The 23473-nt window shown below is 46.6% G+C and overlaps 2 protein-coding genes across 3 annotated transcripts in view; one reads left to right on the top strand and one right to left on the bottom strand.

Annotated features, from left to right (window-relative positions):
* The window catches only part of SLC9A2 (solute carrier family 9 member A2), an 87005-nt gene extending 79370 nt beyond the window's left edge, over positions 1-7635 (top strand). For both annotated transcript variants that reach the window (XM_043918497.1, XM_043918496.1), the window contains exons 10-12: positions 1919-2050; positions 3702-3792; positions 5000-7635. In XM_043918497.1, coding sequence (XP_043774432.1) covers positions 1919-2050; positions 3702-3792; positions 5000-5370 — 594 coding nt within the window. In that variant the 3' untranslated portion in view covers positions 5371-7635. The remainder of the gene's footprint in view (positions 1-1918; positions 2051-3701; positions 3793-4999) is intronic.
* Positions 7636-10930: 3295 nt separating this feature from the next.
* Positions 10931-23422, bottom strand: MFSD9 (major facilitator superfamily domain containing 9). The gene is made up of 6 exons (XM_043918493.1): positions 23215-23422; positions 22085-22172; positions 20900-20943; positions 17367-17496; positions 15424-15633; positions 10931-13856 (listed from the first exon to the last, which is right to left on the bottom strand). Exons 1-6 carry the CDS (start codon positions 23386-23388, stop codon positions 13066-13068), a joined length of 1437 nt encoding a protein of 478 aa, XP_043774428.1. The 5' UTR covers positions 23389-23422; the 3' UTR covers positions 10931-13065.
* Between the last annotated feature and the right edge of the window lie 51 nt (positions 23423-23473).

Here is a 23473-nt window from a genome sequence, read left to right as displayed (position 1 = left end):
GCGAAGAAGAACTAAGGAGCCTCTTGATGAAAGTGAAAGAGGAGAGTAAAAAAGTTGGCTTAAAACTTAAACATTCAGAAAACTAAGATGATGGCATCTGGTCCCATCACTTCATGGTAATAGATGGGGAAATGGGAAACAGTGACAGACTTTATTTTTTGGGGCTCCAAAATCACTGCAGATGGTGACTGCAGCCATGACATTAAAAAATGCTTGCTGCTTGGAAGAAACGTTATGACCAACCTGAGTGAGTGAGTGAGTGAAGTCGCTCAGTCGTGTCCGACTCTTTGCGACCCCATGGACTGTAGCCTACCAGGCTCCTCCCTCCATGGGATTCTCCAGGCAAGAATACTGGAGTGGGTTGCCATTTCCTTCTCCAGGGGATCTTCCTGACTCAGGGATCGAACTCGGGTCTCCTGCATTGCAGGCAGACGCTTTAACCTCTGAGACACCAGGAAAGCCCTCCCCCCCCCCAAAAAAAAACCTAGACAGCATATTAAAAAATAAAGACATTACATTGCCAACAAAGGTCCATCTAATCAAAACTGTGATTTTTCCAGTAATCATGTATGGATGTGAGAATTGGACTATAAAGAAAGTTGAGCACCGAATAATTCATGCTTGTGAACTGTGGTGTTGGAGAAGACTCTTGAGAGTCCGTTGGACTGCAAAGACATCCAACCAGCCCATCCTAAAGGAAATCAGTCCTGAATATTCATTGGAAGGACTGATGCTGAACTCCAAGTTCAGGTGGCTGAACTTGGCCACCTGATGCGAAGAACTGACTCACTGGAAAAGACCCTGATGCTGAAAAAAATTGAAGGCAGGAGGAGAAGAGGATGACAAAGGATGCGACGGTTGGATGGCATCACCGACTCAGTGGACATGAGTTTGAGTAAACTCTGGTTGTTGGTGATGGACAGGGAGGCCTGGCGTGCTGCAGTCCATGGGGTTGCAAAGAGTCGGACATGACTGAGTGACTGAACTGACTGACTGATAGCTTATAGAACTAAAAATGTATACCCTGGACAGCCCTACTTTATAAGTTGTATGGCTTCAAATATTGATTATTGCTGGTGGAGACAGCCACTTTTCTCAATTTGAAGAGAAATGCTCTTAAGTTAATTAGAGGGTCATAGCACCACCAAGTGGCCCAAAGTGGTTGGTTTTCATACCAGTCATTACTATCAGTAGAGAATGTATGACTTCTGTTTTTTTCCCAGCCGCTACTGATGAGTAAATACGTATAAGGTACTTCAAAGAAGTCAAAGATGTTTGATGAATTCAGTCATTTTTTGATTTATAAAGATCATACTTTTCAATGAAAAGTATTCACTGACTTTTACTAGAACATGAATTTTTTTTCCCCCTTAAGTAGAGAATTTTATTTGGTTCAATCAAACACAGTTATTGAATATATGTGGGGCTTCCTAGGTGATGCAGTAGTAAAGAATCCACCTGCCAATGCAGGAGACACTAGAGACATGAATTTGATCCCTGGGTCGGGAAGACCCCCTGGAGAAGGAAATGGCAACCAGCTCCAGTGTTCTTGCCTGGACAGTCCCCATGGACAGAGCAGCCTGGTGGGCTTCAGTCCAGAGGGTCACAAAGAGTCGGACAGTGACTGAGTGAGTAACAACACATAACAACACAACCTGAAATTTCTACCGTTGTTACCCAAATTCATGAAAGAACATGAATTCTTTCAAAGTTCATGAATGTTAATAACCTTTGAATGTTAACACAATTGGAAAGAATGTTCACTTCTCTTCTTCCTGCCCACGCCCCCCCCCACCCCCCGTACGTTCATCATCAAATATCTCTTCAAGCTGCAAAGCCAAAGAAATGTAGTGAGGTGCTGGAACTTGCGGGCAGTGGTCAGCGTTTTGGTAAAATGTCACTGGTGTCTTCATTTCAGACCTTGTCCTACAACCGACACAATCTGACGGCTGACACGAGTGAGAGGCAGGCCAAGGAGATCCTGATCCGCCGGCGGCACAGCCTCCGGGAGAGCGTTCGGAAGGACAGCAGTTTGAACCGGGAGCACCGGGTAAGGCGCTTCACGCCTCTGGGACGCGGGAGGCTCCTTCAGCAGAGCCCGCAGCCGTCCCGGGGGAGCTGGGGACAGGACAGGGCAGTGGGGGGCTGGCCCACAGGAATCCTGGGATGCAGCCCATGGTAACACCTTTCCAGGTGTTTCTGAGACACCTGTCATGTTCCAGACGCTGTCCGGGCACTTGGAATACGTTGGTGTGAACAAAACTACAAAGCTCCCTTCCTAGGTAGAATTCACATTCCAGTGGGGGGAAGGCCACCAGGAACGGCCTGAATAAGGAAATTGTTATGTTAGAGGCGATACGTGCTGTGGACAAAATAAGCCAGAAAGGGCTGAGGAGGGAGGTTTGGGAAGACGGGGACAGGTCAGGCAGTGTGCAGCGTTAAGCTGAATGGGGGGGTCAGACTTCGTTTTGGGGAGTCACGGTTGCTCTTTCCAGGGAGAGGGTGCAGCCTGAGGGTGAGCCAGTCAGCATGAGTGGAAACTTCTAGAAGGCCCTGTGTCTGTGTCCAGAGAGTTTCAGATGCTCTGTGCTCAGCACTCCACTTGGTCCAGGGCCCTGTCCTAGATAAGGAAGCCACTTTAAAAGGCGATTCTGGGACTTCCCTGGTGGCACAGTGGATAAGAATCCACCTACCAATGCAGGGGACCCAGGTTCGATCCCTGGTCTGGGGAGATGCCACATGCCACGGAGCAGCTAAGCCCATGAGCCACAACTACTGAGCCTGAGCACTCTGGAGCCTGTGCTCGGAAGCAAGAGAAGCCCACGCGCTGCAACAAAGAGTAGTCCTTGCTCTCTGAAGCTAGAGAAACCCCACAAGCAGCAACGAAGACCCAGAATAGACAAAAGTACATAATTTTTTAAAAAGTATATTGTGACTGAATATAGCAGGCACTGCATCTCATTGTTAATAATGATCTGTATTGCACTGTTAGAGGTCAAAATGGTTCTGTCTGAACAGTATTACACTTTATGTGTGAAATGTGGCAGCATCAACTAAAAGTTAAACTAGAGGGAAGGAAATCTAAAAAAGAGGGGATGTATGTATACATATGACTAATTCACTTTGTTGTACAGAAGAAACCAACAACAACATTGTAAAGCAACTGAACTCTGGTAGAAATTAATAGAAAACAGAAGAAAAAGTTGAAGAAACTAGAGGCTGTGGCATTGGAAATGCCAGCAAGTTAGCTATAGTGATATTTTTAATTCTATCATTTTCAAGATTTATTAAAGCGAATACAACTTAAACATGCTACATTTTTCATATACCTTCCTCCCTATATATGTAGGTTCTAAGTCTTTTTTTTTAGTAATGCTCTTATAAGTGGATGTTTCTGTAGCTTTTCTTTAAGAAAAGCCAGAGGTTTTCATATCCTGTTCCTAAGGGTCCCAATTTATTTCTGTTTTCCTTAATAGTACTGATTTCTGTGATATTTTAAAAGAGGCTTTCCACATTTTAAATCAAATGATTATCACTTGGAACTTTGTTCCCCATCCTTACAGTTCCTCACCCAGTCGTTTTGGAATTAAGAACTAAGATTTTAATTTTTAACACCAAGATTTGCTGTAGACTTGTAAACTTCTAACATAAAATAAATGGCGTGACACCTAAATAAGGTTTTCTATTATTTTTTTTTACAGGCTTCCACTTCAACCTCCCGATATTTATCCTTACCCAAAAATACAAAGCTTCCAGAAAAGCTACAGAAGAAAAAGAATGTCTCTAATGCAGGTAATGAAGGCAGTTGGAGCAAAAAGACTTTAAACTTATTTATTGATGTTTATAAAATAGAAAACTTTTCTGTTTTCTTCTTTATTAAGGACAGTGAGTTCAGTCATTTGCAAACATCATAACACGGTGACCTTTATTAGTGTTGCATCCTTTGGAATAGAGTTTGGTGCACGCTGTACACAATTTAGTTTTATCCGATAATGATTCTGTTTGACATAGCAAAAGGAACTATTGTCATCGTGTGACTGGTGAACAGGTAAATAGAAAGTTGTCCATCTTCAAAGGTTTACATTTAATTCTGTAATTCTTACTATATTTCTAATTTAAATGTTCATCATTTTAATATATTTTCATAAAGGCAACCATATAATTGACTTTCAGCTCTCATTATTAAAGCTTTGACATGAAGGCTAATATCTCTTTAATTGATGGTAATCTTTATGTAGATTTCAAGCCATACTGGTGTTTTGACCATTTTATGAAAATATAAAGGAAATAAACCTGCGCATGAGATGGTAGATCAGGACAAGAATCTGCATAATAGCAGCTAATTATTGATCGGTCTCCTGTGTGCCAGACATTGAGCTGAGCAGTCCGGGACCATTTGGGTGGGGCAAGTGGGCGGGCAACTGCTGCCACATGGTCTGTTTGACATCCAGCAGGAGGCCCAGTGGTAAAAAATCCGCCTGCCAAAGCAGGAGACGCAGGAGACACGGGTTCGATCCCTGGGTTGGGAAGATCCCCTGGAGAAGGAAATGGCAACCCACTCCAGTATTCTTGCCTGGAGAATCCCATGGACAAAGGAGCCTGGCGGGCTACAGCCCATGGGGTCACAAAGAGTCGGACATGACTTAGTGCACACACACACTCATTCAACCCTTACTAACATCTCTTGAACCTTAGTTACTTCATCTGTAAAGCGGGTGATCGTGAGGATTCCATAGGTTAATGCATTTGAAAGTGCTCAGTACAGCGGCTGGTACATCAGAAGTTCTTTAGAATTAGTAAGCGTGCACACTTGTGGACACAGATGTTCGCAGGGCATATGCACAGGCCCAGGACTCAGGTGGAGTCAGGGTGAGTCCTCTGGCTTTTCTGCGTGAACTCCAGAGCCCCAGGGAGGGCCAAGCAGGTGCCAGACCAGTTGCTTGTATCATCTTCTCCCTAAAATGCCTGCCCACACTGTCTTTCTTTTGCCCCCTGGCAGGTGGCAACAGCAGCGACTCCGACCTGGAGGCGGGGACCACGGTGCTCAACCTGCAGCCTCGGGCCAGGCGCTTCTTGCCAGAACAGTTCTCGAAGAAAGCCCCCCAGGCCTATAAAATGGAGTGGAAGAACGAGGTGGACGTGGATTCCAGGCAGGACCAACCCCACAGCTCCCCAGCTGCCCACAGTAAAGAGGGGTGCCTCCAGACCCCGGGCGTGCTCTGCCAGCCCCTCCTCTCCAAAGGCCACTTTGGCTCTGTGCGGGGTGACCGTGTCCACGAAGGCATCCGACCCCAGCCACCCCCCAGGCTGGTCCGAAGGGCCTCGGAACCTGGAAACCGGAAGGGTCGATTTGGGAGCGAGAAGCCTTAATGGAAATGGCCAAAGCAGACCTGGGGGGACCGGCCCCGCCCAGCTGTGGCTTGTTACCTAGCAATCTGACACAGCAACGAATCCACTTAAACCCTCTATGCATCTAAATACTGTCCTTGGCTGGAAATCACGCCATCGGCCAGTGATCCATGGGGCAGATGGTCATCCCAGGAAGAAGAAAATCAAAGAAAAAAGTCCCCTACAGTGTCTTTGATGACTTGTTGCTAGCAGTTGTGTTCTTTGCCAGCCTAAAGAAAGAGAGAAAAACAAAACAAACCAAAACACTTGTGCCTTTATTGACCTTGAAGGACAGAACTTGAAATTTTTAACACACCCTTGTTGGTGAAAGTTTTAATATATACATATATGCCTCAGATTTTATTTATGAAAAAATATGTATATCTGTAATTAGTTTTTCAGTGAATGGCACTAAAAATACTCAGAACACCTTTCCACGGCATCCAGGGCAGCTTCCACAGGATGGGGGGCAGGTCATCAGCTCCAGATGGGGGGGTGTTTCCTGATGATTCTGAGCTGATGGCTGTTGGTTAAGAAAGATCACAGCATGGAGCAGAGATTCCTGAGGACACTAACAGCCAGAACATCTGGGCAGACGAGGCCTGGCTGCCAGACTGTAGGTCCTCTGAAGTTGTGAGAGTCGGCTGGTTTTTAATGTGTTCCTCTTTCTACTGTGTCTGTGGGTGATGTACAGATTCCATCTCCCCGTCGTGTTTAAATGGTACCAAGAGAAAGGTGAAAGGTGTGGGTGAAACCAGCTTACGCTGTATGACAGACTCAGGGCCAGTGTGGGATGAAGCTTGGCCTCATGTGCTGGGTGAGGGGTGACAGGACAGTGCCCACTTGCAGCCGGCTGGCGGGCTTTTGTGCAATACTGGGGGGACGGTGCAGGAGATCCCCTGTCACACCCATCCGCGACCACCTGCTTTAGGACTTTTCTGTAGAACATTCTAGAACTTTTAATCCAGGACAGAGGCTCCAAGCAGACAAGGATAAAGGTTGAGATAAATGATATTCCGACCTTTAATAAACTGGTGGGGATTCAGGTTTTGAATTTCATACAGGAAGCACTTTGGAGAATGTGGGAGTTCTTTTTTTTTTTTTTGCACTAGTCTAATTTGTTACCTCTCCCCCCTCAAGAAAGTAGTAGCTCAAATTCTTCATATAAAAATGAATTCTACTCATCTGAGTACTTTTTAAAAGTACAGCAGAAAGACCAGAAATGGAACATAACCATTAAAGATTAATACTGGAATCGCTCAGACTGTTGATTTTGTTGGCCTGTCATTTTCCCCTGAGAAACCTTTCTATAAAAATTTGACTTGAACAAGACTTGAAATTTCTAGGGGTTTAGATATGAAATGAAGCCACTCTCGATGGATTCACATTGGAGAGACATTTGCTGTGTCTCTCTCTTGGAGACATAGCAAAGGATACAAGTGACCACATGTAATTGCTGGAAAAACAAGAATAAATTAAACCAAAAGATCCGGTACTTAGAAATTCTCAGGCTTAGATCTTGTCCCTTTCTTCTACCCTCACTGATGTGGAGAAGTAAATCTTCTACCCTTTTTTCTCATGTTCTAAAATCTTGAATACCGCTGGATTGTCAAGCATGAGACAGAGGGAAGGGTAAATACACCAGGTACAAGTGTAAAAAGGGCACCACTTCTTTCCCAGACTCCCCCAGGTTGATTGGTGGAAAGCAATGTACACACAATTTGAAGACTACAAGCTTAGGACTCTGTGCCAAAATTCTTAATTTTAAATGGAATATTTATATAAAAAGTATATATTTCATCTGCTGGAAATAAGTTAAAGCTGAATTTTAATGTAGATTCTTTATTATAGGACTATGATTCATCAAGAGATGTGATGTATATTTTTGAGATTTTGAAGAGTAAGTTACAGTTTAGGAAATCTGAAATGGAAAGTTGAAATGTAAAATAATAACCTTAAAATAGATGTCCTGATTTTTCCTGGTGTCCTAGATTAATAAATATCACAAGGAATCTAATGCTCTGGAACTGAAGGAGAAAACGTAAAAATGTTTATTAGATACTTCTTGTTAAGCACATAGACGAAATTCAGCTTTCACTAATTAAAAGTCAGATTAAAAAAATCTTGGGTATTGTGTCAATTTCTAAAAAATGAACACGTGTCATTTTATCTATAATTAATATCATTTTTCCTTATTTGTGGAATGGTAAAATTAATGAAAAATAAATGTGACTTTATTTAACTTTATACTTCTTTTTATGTAATTAAATTCTAGACATTATGGGAGAGTCTATGGAGTTGAAACCCTTTAAATATCATAACAATCTAAATTTCTGTGGTACAGAAACATCCATACCCTTATAAATAATTCCCGTTTCAAATAGTACTTGATATAATCAAGTTCCAATGTGACCATGGAATTTTGCTGTGTCTTTGGTGTTTGCGCTAACAAATTTGAACTATTTATGAATGCAAAGTCAGGGCTTATTTCTTATTTTCATTTTTTTAGGTTTGGGAACATTTTTAACTTGTTTTTATTATTATAAAATATTATTTTAATTTTTAACTATTGTAATTTATATTTTGACTGCACCACACAGCATGTGGGATCTTAGTTCCCTGATCGGGGATGGAACCCATGCCCCCTGCATTGGAGGCTCTGAGTCTTAACCACAGGAGCACCCAGCTTATTTCTTTATATATGATGCTAAGGCTGGCTGTTGGGAGCTGGGAGCAGTTATGTCAGTTAGCAGACGGTTAGAAGTGGGTCCCAAAGTCTGACACTTCTTAAAAACATGCATTTGCTGTATATGCTCCCAAACATCTAGAGTGAAATTCCCTTGGGCTCTTGCTAAGCTTTGTAGTGGGGGTGTACCATTTTACCTGGGGGGGGGGGTGCAGGGCATGGTTGTTTATATAAAAAGAGAGAAGCATGGTTATGTTCAGCATGTTTTGCATTTGTTACATCACACAAATCACGTTTATGTTAAAACTGGCATTTCACAAGTATGAGAACTGTAGTATTTTATTAGTTCCTTGTGCATACTTGATTTTACTCTTTCAAGAGTGATAGAAGGGTTTCTCTGCCCAGTTGAAGTAGCTGTGACATTGTTTCTTGAGGCCTGAACACTGAATATTGATTTCTTTGATCAGCCTGAACAAGTCAGGCTCATGAGCCTGTCTGGTATTCTGGGGTTTCCTGTTTTTGTTTTCCCCACTTTTAGAGCAAAAGTTACTTTATTTTTTAAATTATTTCTTCAAGTCATCTTTAAAGCAACTTTTAAAATTATTTTTTAAATTTTGTGGCCATAACTGGCAGCGTGAGTTCCAATCTCCAAACATCCAAGAATAAATATGGATAAATGGGCTTCCCAGGTGTCTCAGTGGTAAAGAATCTGCCTGAAAATGCATGAGACACAGGAGACCTGGGTTCAATCCCTGGGTTGGGAAGATCTCCTGGAGGAGGAAATGACAACCCGCTCCAGGATTCTTGCCTGGAGAATGCCATGGACAGAGAAGTCTGGTAGGCTACAGTCCATAGGGTCACACAGAGTTGGACACAACTAAGCGATTGAACAACAATCAAAATACAAAACTTTTTTCTAACAAGATCTTTACAGTCCACTTTTATACTGTTCATTAGCAATAATTAACAATCTTTAATGTTTGTAATTATCTTTTTCCCTTGAGGAACAACACAAAACTATTTGAGAGAATCGTTTTCAAAATAAGAATCGGCACACTTACAATGGATTGAATCAAGAACACAGTAGAAATTTTGTTAGTTTTGTTTTCACAGTTATCTGTAAAATGGTGTTTAGATACTTGAGAAAAACAGATATAAAGTAAAAATGTTTTTAAGTAAGTTGGGCTTCCCTGATAACTGGTAAAGAATCCGCCTGCAGTGTGAAAGACCTGGGTTTGATCCCTGGGTTGGGAAAATCCCCTGGAGAAGGGAACGGCTACCCACTCCAGTATTGTGGCCTGGAGAATTCCATGGACTGTGTAGTCCATGGGGTTGCAAAGAGTTGGACATGCCTGAGCAACTTTCACTTTTAAGTAAGTATTTTTTATATCAAATTAGAAATAAATTTTGATGACCTGTTATCTGAAAACAATCAGCTCACCATCAGTATAGAATAAATTTCAGATTATGTATATACTGGATATGATAGTTTACAAGCCAAGGGCTTGTTGTTTTTACTATCAAGATGTATTTTAGAATGTTGTTGTTTAGTCGTTAAGTTGTGTCTGACTGTTTTGTGACCCCATAGGTTGTAGCCCACCAGGCTCCTCTGTCCATGGGATTCTCCAGGCAAGAATACTGGAGCAGGTTGCCATTTCCTCCTCCAGGGGATCTTCCTGACCCAGGGATTGAACCTGCGTCTCCCCCAGCTCCTGCACTGCAGGTAGATTCTTTGCCACCGCACCACCTGGGAAGCCCAGGCTGGCTTTTACTGTGGATTCCAAATGAAAAGCTCGTCCCTTCCAGCAGTTCCCACATGCCTAAAATTTCCCCAGGTGGGTTGCCTCTCACCCCAACAGATTGCTCCATGTCTTACACGTGTCCTCAGGAAAAGACGCCTGCTGTGTTCTGAATGTTCCATGAATGTTCCATCAGGTAATACAGGAAGGGCACAGTGTACCGGACACGTGGGCGGAGGCTCTCAAGGCTGGCAGAGCTCCGCCAGACCAGACACCTGGGCGGCACCGCAGCCCCTCCCAGTCTCCCTGAAGCCTCCGGGACTCTCCCTCCTTCCGGCTCCCTCCAGCCTCACGCCCCCCTTGCCCCCTGCTGCTCAGCCCAGACTACTTCCCGCCTCCAGCTGGTCCCCCTCCCTGCTGCCAGAGGGGTCTTCCTGGAAGGTGAAGGCCCCTGGAACACCATCCAGCATGAATGCTTAGGGCTCCCAGTCGTGATAGCACACAAGGTTACCCCGAGCCTGGCGGGTAAGCATCTAACCCCTCGATGCTCAGCTCTGGGTGTGCGCTGAGCACCTGGGGCCGCCCTGAGGTGCAGGGCAGGCTCTGGGCATCAGGCGACTCTAACAGGGAGCCAGGGCAGACGAGCCCCACTCCAGCCCCCTGCTTCCAAACTCCAGGTATAATCAGACCTCAGGATCCAGGAGGGCACAGGTCCCTGGGTGTGGAGCCAGGTACATGTCTCTGCTAGCCTGGTACACTCCGCTCCCTCCCTGCTCATCTCTCTGAACACGTGAACAGGTGGACAGGCGCACAGGCACGCCTTCCTCTTTGAAAAAGGCCAGGTCTTTCAGATGCCCAAGCCCCAGGCTGTTTCACAGAATGTACCAGCTGTGCTAACGCGGTACTGGACAGGGGGCCATTTCCTTCACAGACTTCTTGGGCACATTCAATGCCTCTGAAGTGAGATTTCATTATAACAGTTAATTTAAGTTGAACCAGATGTAAACTTCAGAAATTTTTGACATATGAAAACTGCAGTTTCATGTGGCTTGACGTAACACGTCGTAAAAGATAACAGAAGATACTCAAGAAAATTAAAAAAAAACAAAACAACCCAAACTTTGAGCAGATTTAATTTCCCTGAGGTCATACTATAAACAAACAGTGTCCATGAGACTGGTGGTGGTTTTCAAACTTCACCGTGCGAACAAAGCAGCTGGGTGTCTTGTGCAAATGACTCCCGCAGGCGTGGGGTGGGCCAGTGTCTGCGTGTCCGAGGAGCTCCAGGGACGGGACGTGGCTGGTCCCCAGCCCACACTTCGAGTAGCAACATGTTAGACTATCTAATATAAATATCTGAAAAAATCATGCGAACAAAACACTAAAATTTGTAGTAGTAGAGAATAACAAAACTGTGTCTCTGCTTTCCACACTGAGATCAATTTTTAGGGTTCTCAGTATTTCTATGTCTCTAGTTCATTATAAAACCTCATTGAGTGTACACGCTTTTATAACTTCAAAAATAAAGTGCTATAGTTTACAAAGATAAACACATGGCTAGATTTAAGAGCTTCTCAGAAACCTATTTCTGAGAGTGAAGAAAAGACAATCTTTAGAGAAATTCTTTTGAAATTCTCCTTCATTGCATAAACCCTTGATTATATATTGTTCCTTTGAGTCTAATCTCTGTGACAACTTGGTACACTCACCCAGAGCGAGGCCATTTTATATATTTTGGTTTCCTCAAAAGCACTTGTATGTAAGTTCACACTTATAAGAAGCTAACATTTTTCTTGTAGCTAAACAGGAACAGGGACAAACTTTAAACTTGCAGTTAATTCTTCATAAATATTTGAGTTTACCCAACACACAACTTCTATAGCTGCAGAACATTTTTTTCTGCTCTGCAAGTAGCAAGTATTCAAGTTATAACAAATTAGTGTATTAAAGCATCATTTATAATTACACACATCAGGTGGAAGACTGGAATACAACCCTAGCAGACTGATTAAAAGGACCGAAAGGAGCGTGAGCTCTGGGGGTCTGTGTGGAGAGAGGGGGCCCCTAAACCGTTTGTACCAGTAACTGACGTCACCTTGGAGGGTCAGCGAGTGCTTGCAAAGCCTCCCGGGCATCTGTGCTCACCCTACTCGGGGCCCCTGGAGGCACCCAGAACGTTTACCTGTAGGTCAACATGGCACTTCTGTTCCCAGGTGTGATATCAACATGAAAGAGAGGAATTGATTTTCAACAAAGACACTGCAGCACCTGTGACACGTCCTGAGGCCAGCCTCTCTCTTATCCTGAAGACGACGTTCATCTCAGAAGCATTTAAGTGGTTTGGTTTCTCCACCAGGTTCTTTCCCCTCTTCCAGGAGCAGACAGATCATCACGCCTGGGCTCCGGGAGATGTGGGTGCAGGCAGGCTCGGGCCTGTGCAGGGCGGGGCCTTGGGGACATGGAGCACAGGGGACCGGGTTCCCCTGGTGTAAGTGTGACTGCCGGGAGCTGCCCCTGCGTGTGCTCACATGATTTTAACAGACAGTGCAAACGCATTAGCTACTAGTAACAACCCAGTCTCTGACTTTTACTTAAACCCAAACCAGCAGGTCTCGGAATGACCCTTTCTCTACCTCCAGGAGAAGCTGGAAGCTGGACTCACTAAACACACAGATTCCAGGGCCTCACCTGGGCCCATGGGCTCAGATGGGCATCTCTGGTTTTGAGCCAGCATCCCGGGTGGAACACCGTGAGGCCCTGAAAAAGGGACAGGCTGGTTTCAGTACAGCAGCTTCTTCGATCTCTGGCATTTTGGTGGCAGAAAAGCCTCCTTGGAGCTTATGGAACTTCGCCTGACACCTGCATCCAGCTGACCAGCACTTCCTTCACGTTTCTTTCCTTTTGCTCAGCAGGGACATCCCCGCGGTCTCTCCCCTCCTGGCACGTGCCCTGCTCTGCGAGCCCACCACCATTTCCCCTTGAAAGCCCTGGGCTCACTGGCCAGATGCAGAGCAGACTCGGGGAGACACTGACTACCTTCCCCTCCGGCCAAGCTCAGCTCCCGTCTTCATGTGTGTGTGCCATCTTGATTCTGACTGTCCCGCAGGCCTAACGGGACACCCGCCACCAGAGCTTCTTTTTGGAGAGAAGTCATTTCTCATCACCACTGATCCTTTCCATAGCACCCATCTCAGGGCCTCTGCCCACATCCATGCAGCTCTGGCTTTGTCTCTTCCCGCTGTCTAAATCCACCTACTCGCTTTTTAATTCATCACCCTCTTGGCCGCCGGAATGAGGTCTGTTTCGTGACATGATGACAACCGCCACGAAGCCTAAGGCCGCCCCCAGGCCGGGAGGGCCGCAGGGGCTCACCTCCTGGGCCACCCCCGAGAGGATGGGGGCAAGCACCCGGCCCATGGCCGTCACCGACTGCCCCATGCCCAGGAGGCTGCCGCCGGCCCGCACCCCGCCCATGGTCAGCTGGAGGTCGGTGATGCAGGTCCTGCCGATGGCGGTGGAGAAGGACAGGAGCACGGAGCAGGCGACCGCGACGTCCAGGCCGCGTGCCGAGGCGAAGAGCAGCAGCAGCGTAGACGTGAGCACACTGGAGTGCAGCAGGAGCCGGTAAGACTGGTGGCCATACAGCCGCAGGAGGGGCCCCAGGGCGAAGCCGGCCAGGACCCCCAGGGCGCTGCTGCAGCTGGTGAGATAGCCGGCCGCCCGGGGCCCCATGCCGAAGCGCTCCTCCAGGGCCAGGACGAAGTTACTGTAGTGGAGCATGACGGCCACGGCCATCAGCAGGCGCACCACGAAGACGACCCACAGGGCGGAGAACACCAGGCTCCTCAGGCCCCGCAGGGTGGCCAGCACCTCCGCCCAGGGCAGTCTGGCCGGCCCCTTGCTCACTGGGGTCCCCTGGGCACTGGCTGCCCTCTGCGTGGCAGAGTCTGTCTTTCCCCAAAGCGCTTGGTTCCTACCCCGTGGCAAGTCATCCTCTGGACCGCTGAGTTTTACTTCACTCCATGGAAACAGCCAAACGAGACCTGTCAATGTGGGATGAGACCTGTTAGAGCCTCAGAGAATCCGGCAGGGCCTCCTCGGGGGGAGCCACTACTCTTTCTCCTGTATTAGTCCACTTACTAGGTGGATTTTTGAAACCTGTTTTTAACCATTCCCACAGCTACTTAGACTCCATTTTGATATCAGAATTCTGTTATCCACCTTAAGAAAGGAAATCAACTCTGAATATTCACTGGAAGGACTGATGCTAAAGCTGAAGTTCCAATGCTTTGGCCACCTGATGCCAAGAGCCGACTCACTGGAAGAGACCCTGATGCTGGGAAAGATAGAAGGCAGGAGGAGAAGGGGACACAGGATGAGATGATTGGACAGCATCACCGACTTGACGGACATGAGTTTGAGCAAGGTCCAGGAGCTGGTGATGGACAGGGAGGCCTGGAGTGCTGCGGTCCACGGGGTTGCAAAGAGTTGGACACGACTGAGCGAATGACCCTTTCTTTCACACTCAAACCTGCCCTTCTTGGACATCCTTCTGAAGTCATCCCCGTGGTTTTCAGCCCTTCATCACTGCAGTGCCACGTGGGCCAGTGCTGATCAGACCTGCTTGGGGCTGTTCTCACCAACAAGCCTGTGGTTCCTCGAAACACAGTGTAAGTGGACCGGGAGCTAGGGAGAACTGATTCATGCAGGAAACTAGCCACAGAGAACGTGGGCCTGTGAGGGCTTTTCATCTGTCCTCATCCTTGACCACGGGCCTTGGACGTTTCACAGAACCTTGATACAAGTGCAAAAGGACTGCTGCTGATGAACCAAGAGGAAGAGTATACTTTAAATGATGATAAAACGATCACAATCACAGCGACTAATGTTGACTGAATGCCCCTATCCTTGTGGACTTTATTTTCTAACTGTGTACGTGGTGGGGGAACAGAACATAAGAAAATAAACTTCTGATTTCAGAAGTGCTACCAAAAAATTGAGTTATTTTAGACAAGAATCAGGGACGGCCAGTCTAAGGAAGCAAACATCTGAAAATTGAATAATCAGCCAAGAAACAGTCAGTATAGATATGTGAAAAGAACACTGTAGGTGGAGGAAAGACTGGATTAGAGTCCTCCTGCAAGAGGAAGCCGACATTTGTCGGGGAGGCAGAGGGCGGCCGGCCCACACCAAGTGGGGCCTGAGAGAGACAGACAGACCCAGGGGCACACGCGCGACGGGAGCCACCGCGCGGCCCCAGCAGGGCCGATGTGACCGGACTGTCCTCTGTGAGTAATGAGTCTGTCTGTCCTAAGAAACAGCTTCCCTGATGGCTTACTAGGTAAAGAATCCGCCTGCAATGCAGGAGACACAGGAGATGTGGGTCTGACTCCTGGGTCAGGAAGATCCCCTGGAGAAGGAAACAGCAACCCACTCAATATTCTAGCCTGGGAAATCCCATGGACAGAGGAACCCGGTCCAAGGAGTTGCACAGAGTTGGATACAACACAATACATTCTAAGGAAAACACTGTAACGAAAGAAAGTAGATAAGACTGGTTGGGATAAACATATCAAGCAAACCACCTTCTCATGATTCATGTCAACTTACCAGCGTTGAGAAGGAAGACAGAAGAGCAGACGAAGGCCGTGAGATAAAACCCACCGTCTAGCTCAGCCAGATACCCGCCGACCACTGGGCCCAAGATGAAGCCCATGCTGGATGCCGTGTTGAACTGTCCCAGCACCACTGGCCGTTCCTCCTCTGTGACCAGATCAGCGAGCAGGGCCCTTGAGATGGAGAGTGTGTGCTTAAAGATACCTGCGAGGCGACAAGAAACGCGTCTGTGCATTTTCCAACCAAAAGCATCTCATTTGGGATCCTGAGCTTCATCTTCATCCCTGATGGAGTTCTGATCTCAGTTTTCCGTGACCCTCTAAGGCAGCGGTCTCCACCCTCCCGGATCTAATGCCTAATGGTCTGAGGTGGAGCTGATGTAATAACAATAGAAATAAAGTGCATTAGAAATGTGATGTGTTTAAATCACCCCAAAATCATCTTGTCCCCTTAATGGAAAAATTATCTCCCATGAAACCTGTCCCTGATGTCAGGAAGGTTGGGGACCTGTGTTGTAAGGCTTACAGGTCCCACCCCACTGTGGCTGGACTCCTGGCCCGGCCCCAGACCCGAGTGGGTCACCTTCATCTGAACCAAGCCCCCGGAGCCCTCACCTTGTCCACCTCCCACCAGGACATTCCAGGGTCTCCAGCCATGTCTGCGGTCCAAGTGCAGTTCATGGTGGTTTCCATGCAAAGACTGACCATGCTTTATTTGCTCAGTAAATAAACAATTCCCATGTGCCTTCTGCAAGCCCAGCACTCACCGTGACCCTGAGGATAACGGAAGGAACAAAGGGAAAAAAACCGAAATAAAACAGACACTCATCCCTGTTCTCACAGAGCCTACATATCATTTTACACACACACAGACACGGGAGGGTGATAAGTGCTATAAAGAGAAAGAGAGCAGGGGTATGAAAGACAGAGAGCGACTGAAAGTATAAAAACACTCTGACATGATCATCTAACCAATGCCAACTTCCTACCACAAGCAGCTTGGCAGTTTGTTGACAAACTGACTTGCCTTAATGAGAGATGACAATGTATGTAACAACTCTACATCCCTCTACCTCATGCTGATATAACGGATGTGTGTGCCACTGTCTGCTGAACACCCACACACACTCACACGTGGGTGGATGCTAAAGCCACAGGCCGTCCACTGTCCTCACCAACATATGGCGGGCCTGACTGCTGCTGCTCTTGTCTCAATTTGAGGTCAGGAAGCCCAATTTCAAAACTATAAGCTCGCCGAGGGAGAGAACAGCAACTGTGGTGCTGGCTGAAGACATCTAGGGAATTCCTACTGACCGGATGCAGAGAGGTGGACTGGCAGCACTCAGGTCCTGTGACTGAGGCATGGGTGTTCACGCTGAGGGGCGAGGAAGGCTCCAGGCTCTGTGAGTGCAAGGTCTGTAATCCTGGAGCCGTCAGAAGAGCCTGGCGGTGGCGAGTGCTTGGTCAACAGCAGCGGCCGGTGTTAACAGTCGTAACTGCTAACATCATGATAGGCTCTGCACATAAAGTCTAACCAGGGACTTCCCTGACGGTCCAGTGGTTAAGAATCCGCTTTTGCAGTGCAAGAGACATGGGTTCCATCACTGGTCTGGGAAGACCCCACATGGTGCAGGGCAGTTAAGCCCTAGATCCACAACTACTGAAGCCCACGCACTCTAGAGTCCATGCTCGGCCACAGGAGAAGCCACGGCGATCAGAAACCTGCACACCACAGCCAGAGAAGAGCCCCCACTCTCTGCGACAAGAGAGAGCCCGTGCAGAGAAAAAAAGACGCCATGCAGCTAAAAATAAATAAATAAGTATTAAAAAATAAAGTCTGCTCCAAGAGGCGCTGCTAGGCAGGGACAGGCTCTCTGGATGCAGACGCATAAATTGATTGTTTCTGGATGGACACCCAGCCACGGAGCGAGAACTCACCTGCAGGGACTCTGGCCAGGGTGAATAGGAACACGTTGGTAGATGCTGCGAGCATAAGGTAACCCAGGGCACTGCAGAGGATGCACACCAGTAAGGAAGACCGTCTTCCCACGACGTCACTCCAGCAGCCCTGAGGAAGCAAGGGACAGCGGAAAGCCTCTGACTCCCCGTAAAACAACCTGGCCGCCCCGGAAATGCCCCAACATGTGACCCCGTGGAAATCACGGGGGAACCGGGTTTAAGATCCACAGATCAATTCTGTTGTGCCCCTTGCCACATAAATTATGTTCTCCGGCCTTTCCCATGTGAAGTGGGAAAATACAACAGAGTTTTTCAACAGCCTAAGATACCAAAGGAAGCATCTATGATGACCTGGTAGCAAAGAAAGGCTGTAAAGATGGTGAAGGATAATTTCTAAAGCCTCATTTTGTCTGTATTCTCAATCCTTTATGCAACTTAACTTCTTAGCAACTATATTCATGGCTTAGAAATTTAGAAAACACTGAAAAACAAAATGAATATAAAACCTCGTAATCCTGAATCTTTTTTTTTTAAATGGTCCCTTGAGACTTGATCATTTCCTCCCTTTATACTTTTTAGAAAACATGTATACATATATTTTTGGCCGTGCTGGGTCTTCGTTGCTGCATGGGCTTTTCTCTCAGTGCAGAGAGCGGGGGCTACTCTCCAGTTGTGGTGTGTGGGTTTCATACTGTGGTATCATCTCTTGCGGAGGAGCACGGGCTCAAGTGTATGGGCTTCAGTAGTTGCAGGACAAGGCTCATGATCTGCGGCTCACAGGTTCCAGAGCACAGGCTCAACAGCTGCGGTGCATGGGCTTAGTTGCTCTGCGGCATGTGGGATCTTCCCAGACCGGGGATCGAATCTGTGTCTCCTGCAGTGGCTGGTGGATTCTTCACCACTGAGCCACCATGGAAGCCCCCTATGTTTTTAACAAAATGACCATCCTATACATTCCATTTTGGAACATGCTTTTCCACTTAACAGTGTATCTTGAACATCATTTCATGTTGTGAAAAAGTCACTTTTATCTTTCCTCACTTTTCAACAGTTTAGAAATTCTCCCCTCTTTCAACGTGGGAGAGGTCACTGGCCTTCCGTGTTCATAGGGCATGATGTAATCTGGCAGTTAAAGCCTTGGGCCCTGGGCCAGGCTGTCCAGGTTCAGCTCCGAACTTTCATCATTCCACATATGACCCGGGCATCAGTCAAGATAATTACACCCACAGGTGTATCTGAGGTCGGTTTCTCTACCATAAAGTCGGAGTAATCATATCTGCCTCAGCCATTCCCCATCCCCATCAACACTTGCTACATGCTTTGAGTTAAAATGAATCATTAGAAACCCACAACTCCCAGACTGGTGGTTGAGACTGGTTATTATGAAGATTAAATGTAATAATGTGCCAAGAGCAGAGCCTGACGTATCACAGGTAAGAAACGCTGGTCATTTTTATTAAAATACACATATGAAAAAAATATTAACCTCACGTGATTGAGCAAACTTTTTCTTCAAAAATATTTATTTTTAAAATTAAAATGTTTTCATAAAACTTTTAATTAAAATATGTACTTACAAAAGTAGTGGTTAAAGAAGACACTTTAAGTAGGTATTCCTTTAACGGAAGGATGTCTAAGGAAGGGTCTCATTAAATTACAGCTGAGATCTATTATATATGCTTTGTAAGCACTACTGTCATAAAGCAAAGGATCAATTTGAAAAACAGGGTTGGGCCGTGGCTGGCAATAAAAACTCATAAAGCGCTGCTGAGTTCCAGGTTCTCTGATCAAGGCTGCTGATAAACAAATCAAGCCTGGTCTGTGTTCTCAGGGAGGTCAGAGTCCAGTAGGAGAAAGGCACTCGAGTATTTAAAATACACTGCGATTTAACTGGTCTAATATATACATGTGTGTGAATGCTCAGTTGTGTATGATTCTTTGCGACCCCATGGACTGTAGCCCGCCAGGCTCTTCTGTCCATGGGATTCTCCAGGCAAGAACACTGGAGTGGGTTGCCATGTCCTCCTCCAAAACATCTTCCCTACCCAGGGATCAAAACTGCATCTGCTGCATTGGCAGGCGGATTCTTTACCACTGAACCACCTGGGAAGCCACTATACACACACATCTAAAGTATTTTGGTATGGAGTTCCCAAAGACAACAGAAAAGATATTTACTAAGATGTATCCCAGACCATTCTCTCATGAGAAAGAATATGAAATATGATGTGCTGCCCTACAAGTAAATGCATTAGTTTCCCATACAGTTTGATACTTGTTATCTATTTACTTTTTTAGATTAAGGCAGAGGCAGATGGCATGGAGAGAAAAGGCACTTAAGAGTTTAGATACTGGGATTAGGTGACCTTGTCAAATTACTTAAGCTGTTTAAGTTTTAATCTCCTCCTCAATAAAAGGCAGACTACTATTTTCCTGGGTCCTTTTAATGATTAAATGAGAATATGACTATTGCTGCTCTACCAATTTAAAGCATGAAACACTGTAACAAAGATAAATTAGGGAGTAGCTGTTTAGTTATCTGAGAATTTGTAATGAAATCTCACCAGACTGCTCCCTGATATTAAAATATACTTCACACACGAGCCACTCTTCGGAAGCACAGTGCTATATGTACCTGGTGCTCACTCGAGGTGACACCGGTTATTTAGACCAAGGTCATAGCTGATCAGTCCCTGGAACCAAACTGACTTTTCTGTTTGAACTGCATGAACCTCTGGAGGCTGAGGCCCCAGGACCAGTATTACACAGAGGGCACACAGAATCAGTGAAGGATTCTGAATTTCAAACCACTGCATAGTCAGAAGTGGGAGTGGTGGGGAACTGCCTTGGAGGCCCAGTGGTTAAGACTCCGAGCTTCCAACACAGGGGGCACCGGTTTGATCTCTGGTCGGGAACCTAGGATCCCACATGCCCAAAGAGCATGGCCATTAATAAAAGAAGAAGTGGGTGGGGTTGGCAAGATCAGCTCTGGGTGTTTCTACTTTCTGTGGTCAATGTCCAACCCATCACTGCCAGTGGCTCCTCTGTCTATACACTTAAGTTTTATAACTGATAAGCCATGTCATTCAAAAGGCACAACTTCACATAGAATCCTAGGATCTGAATGGGTTTGATGACTGTCAATTACTTGAAACAAACAAAACTGGTCATAATGGCTGTTTGCATCCTCTTCTTCTAGTAAAAAGTAATCCTGGGAAGAACACGCTATGATTTAAATAGCAGGCGCTCACTATGACTCAACCAGGTCCTTTTAGATCCAGCCATCCAACCCCTTCAGGCCTATGTCTTCTCAGAGGTTGACTAAGGGAGAGAGATGACCAACGCATCTTTCTTGGTCTAAGGACACTTAGGTCCTTGCCATCCACACACTTGCTTTTGAGTAAACCTCAAGCCCTGATTTTTCTACAGCCGTGATGGATGGCCCTTAGAGGCAAGGGGTCTTTTGGGCATGGGGGCTTTTGAGATGTGCTGCCAGACGGAAGAGAACTTACCACTAACGTGCTGGAAAAGAGTTGCAAAATGCCATAGGAGGAGCCTGCAAAAAACAAGTGACATCTGTAAAATAAGCTAGATTCATCAAGAAGATGGATAAAATTAACAGAAAACATTAGGAGAAAAAGACCATTTTAAAAAGGAAATGACCGTACTTTTTTCAGATGGGAGAGTCGGGTCATACAAGGTTTAGTACGGGTCTTCAGAGTAAAATTGAGGGAAAGCAGAAAAGAGACTGAAGGCCGAGGTCACCCATAGGGACCCTGAGAGACTGCTTCTTACCCTGCGTGAGGCATGCACGCAGGACCAGAAATCTGAATCCCATAAAGTCTCGATTAAGTCTTAAAATGTTAATATTACCTCCTATGTCCCTAATATTTCAGTTTTATAAAATGCTTGCTTTGTAAAGAACTTACAAAGTTTTATGGAGCGCTTTCAGCTCCATCCTATTACTGAATTCTTTCTGCTCTTCAAAGACCCCCTTCCCTCTGCTGGGTGGACCAGTATAACTCAAGATACACTTTTCCAGGGAAATGCAAGCCATAGCATGGCTCAGGAGTTTCCAAATATTATGTACAATCCACCACCACCACCACCCCCCCGCAACTCATCTGCTCTTCTCATTTCTGAATGATCAAAGGCTGTGAGTTTTTATCAATTTCTCATTAATTATCAGAATCCTACCCCCACTGTTCCCTGGGTAAATCGACAACTTCTGGATGGAGATTCTATGCTGCACAGAGAGAGAAGCCCTCTGTGCTTCTAGTGGTGGTGAAGGAAGCCTGCAAGCACTCTGTTCCTTGTGGTGTGATTTCTGTAGATCATGTCTCTCTGCTCTCCTATTAGGTTACAGGTCCCTGCAGGCAGGCGTCGATACCTAACCCTTATTAACATGCACAACCAGAACCCCTGGAGAGACTAAGTAAGTTACCTGTGATGGCACTGGTCGGGCAGGGCATGGGGGTGAACTGTACCAAGAAACCTCTCTGAATATACGTAGTCCGGGAAAAGATGAATCACATTTGCTCCAGGGTCAGACTTCGAAACATTCTGAAAATTAATCTTATATCCTTTCATTTTACCTTTGGATATTACTTAGCTAAAAGACTGATTTGTTTCCAGGTACTCAGTCCAGGGGGCTTAAAATTCAGTGCTCTGAAAAAGTGCAGGATTAACCTACTCACCTACTATCCCAGCAACTGTTGGACTTGCTCCAAGAGACTTGACATGAACGCTCAGTAAAGGCACAACCATGCTCACACCAAACAAATCCTAAACAACAAATTGCTGGTTAATGCAAATTAAAAACAGGGGCCTGGGTATTTTTAAAGTGGGATCCTGATTATAAGCTGATTTTTTAAGGACAATATCTAAATTTTTGAGCAAACAAGAACTCATAATTGCATTCTACAGTAAGATACACTCATCTGGTTAAAGGCATGGAGAAATCCATATACAGGGTGTTACAACCATAGCCATGACTCTCCAGTCTGGTGCCTGACTAAGGTTAGGGTGCTGAGCTCTACTGAGCCAGGAGAGAAGCAAGAAGACATTCTCCTCCCCCAACCTCAATGCAAGGTGTTCAACAGTCTGTCAAGTTTAATGCATGCTTCCTAGCACAGTTTTATCTGCCTCTTTGCGACCCCATGGAGCATAACCCGACAAGGGCCTTTGTCCATGGAATTTTTTAGGCAAAAACATTGGAATGGGCTGCCATTTCCTTCTCCAAGGGATCCTTCCCCACCCAGGGATCAAACTCATTCCCCACCCAGGAATCCAAGGCGCATCTCTGGTGTCTGTCTCCTGCATAGGCAGGCGGATTGTTTACCACTAGCGCCACCTGGGAGCTCTGAAAATGTACCTAATTCTGCCCAAGTAGGGTTATCAACAGCGACTTTCCTACATGGCCTAGTAAAAAGGGCCTGTTTGCTCCTACCACACCTGAAGCCACCGCACTGCTGGGCGACGCACCCGTCACAGCATCTACCACCCGGGGTCACCCTTGTGCGAGGCTCGATCACCGAGTCACACCTGAGCCTGGTGCCGAAGAGTCTTAAATCGCGGGGCCGGGGTGAGGGTGGGGGCGAACTGGCCTCGGCGTGGGTGAGAGGGGCAAGCCTCATCTGTGTCCAGGTGCAGTGTGAAAAAGGGGATGTGGGGCAAGAAGGGACCTGAGAGGTAGGGAGGCATCAGCTGGAGGATCGCAGGTTTCCAGCCCTCGAAGAGCCTGGCGACCACTCAGGATGTGCAAGGAAAAGCACCTTGGTCGGGATCCAGGTCGCGGACACAGCCCGCTGGCCCCGCAGTTACTTACCAGGAAGCCTACCAGGTAGAGGCAGAGCAGGAAGCGGCGGGCTCGAACGGCACCGGGGCCGGGAGCCCCCTCCTGGGTCCCTGTCCAGGGCTCCTGCCGCGGTCTCGGGGTTGCTGATATCAAACCCCTGTCCGGGGCCATGCCGCTGGACTGTTCCCCCGGCTCCATGCGCATGCGCGCGGGGGGCTCCGCGCTGGGGGCCCGCCCTCGGCGCGCCGGCCCCGCCCCCGGCGGAAGCGAGCGGCTGCGCCCGCGCAGA

This window comes from Cervus elaphus, chromosome 11 (genome assembly GCF_910594005.1).
Source record: "Cervus elaphus chromosome 11, mCerEla1.1, whole genome shotgun sequence".
Lineage (NCBI taxonomy): Eukaryota > Metazoa > Chordata > Mammalia > Artiodactyla > Cervidae > Cervus > Cervus elaphus.
The sequence above is the reverse complement of the archived record's forward strand: the minus strand, read 5'-3'. Positions and strand labels throughout refer to the sequence as shown.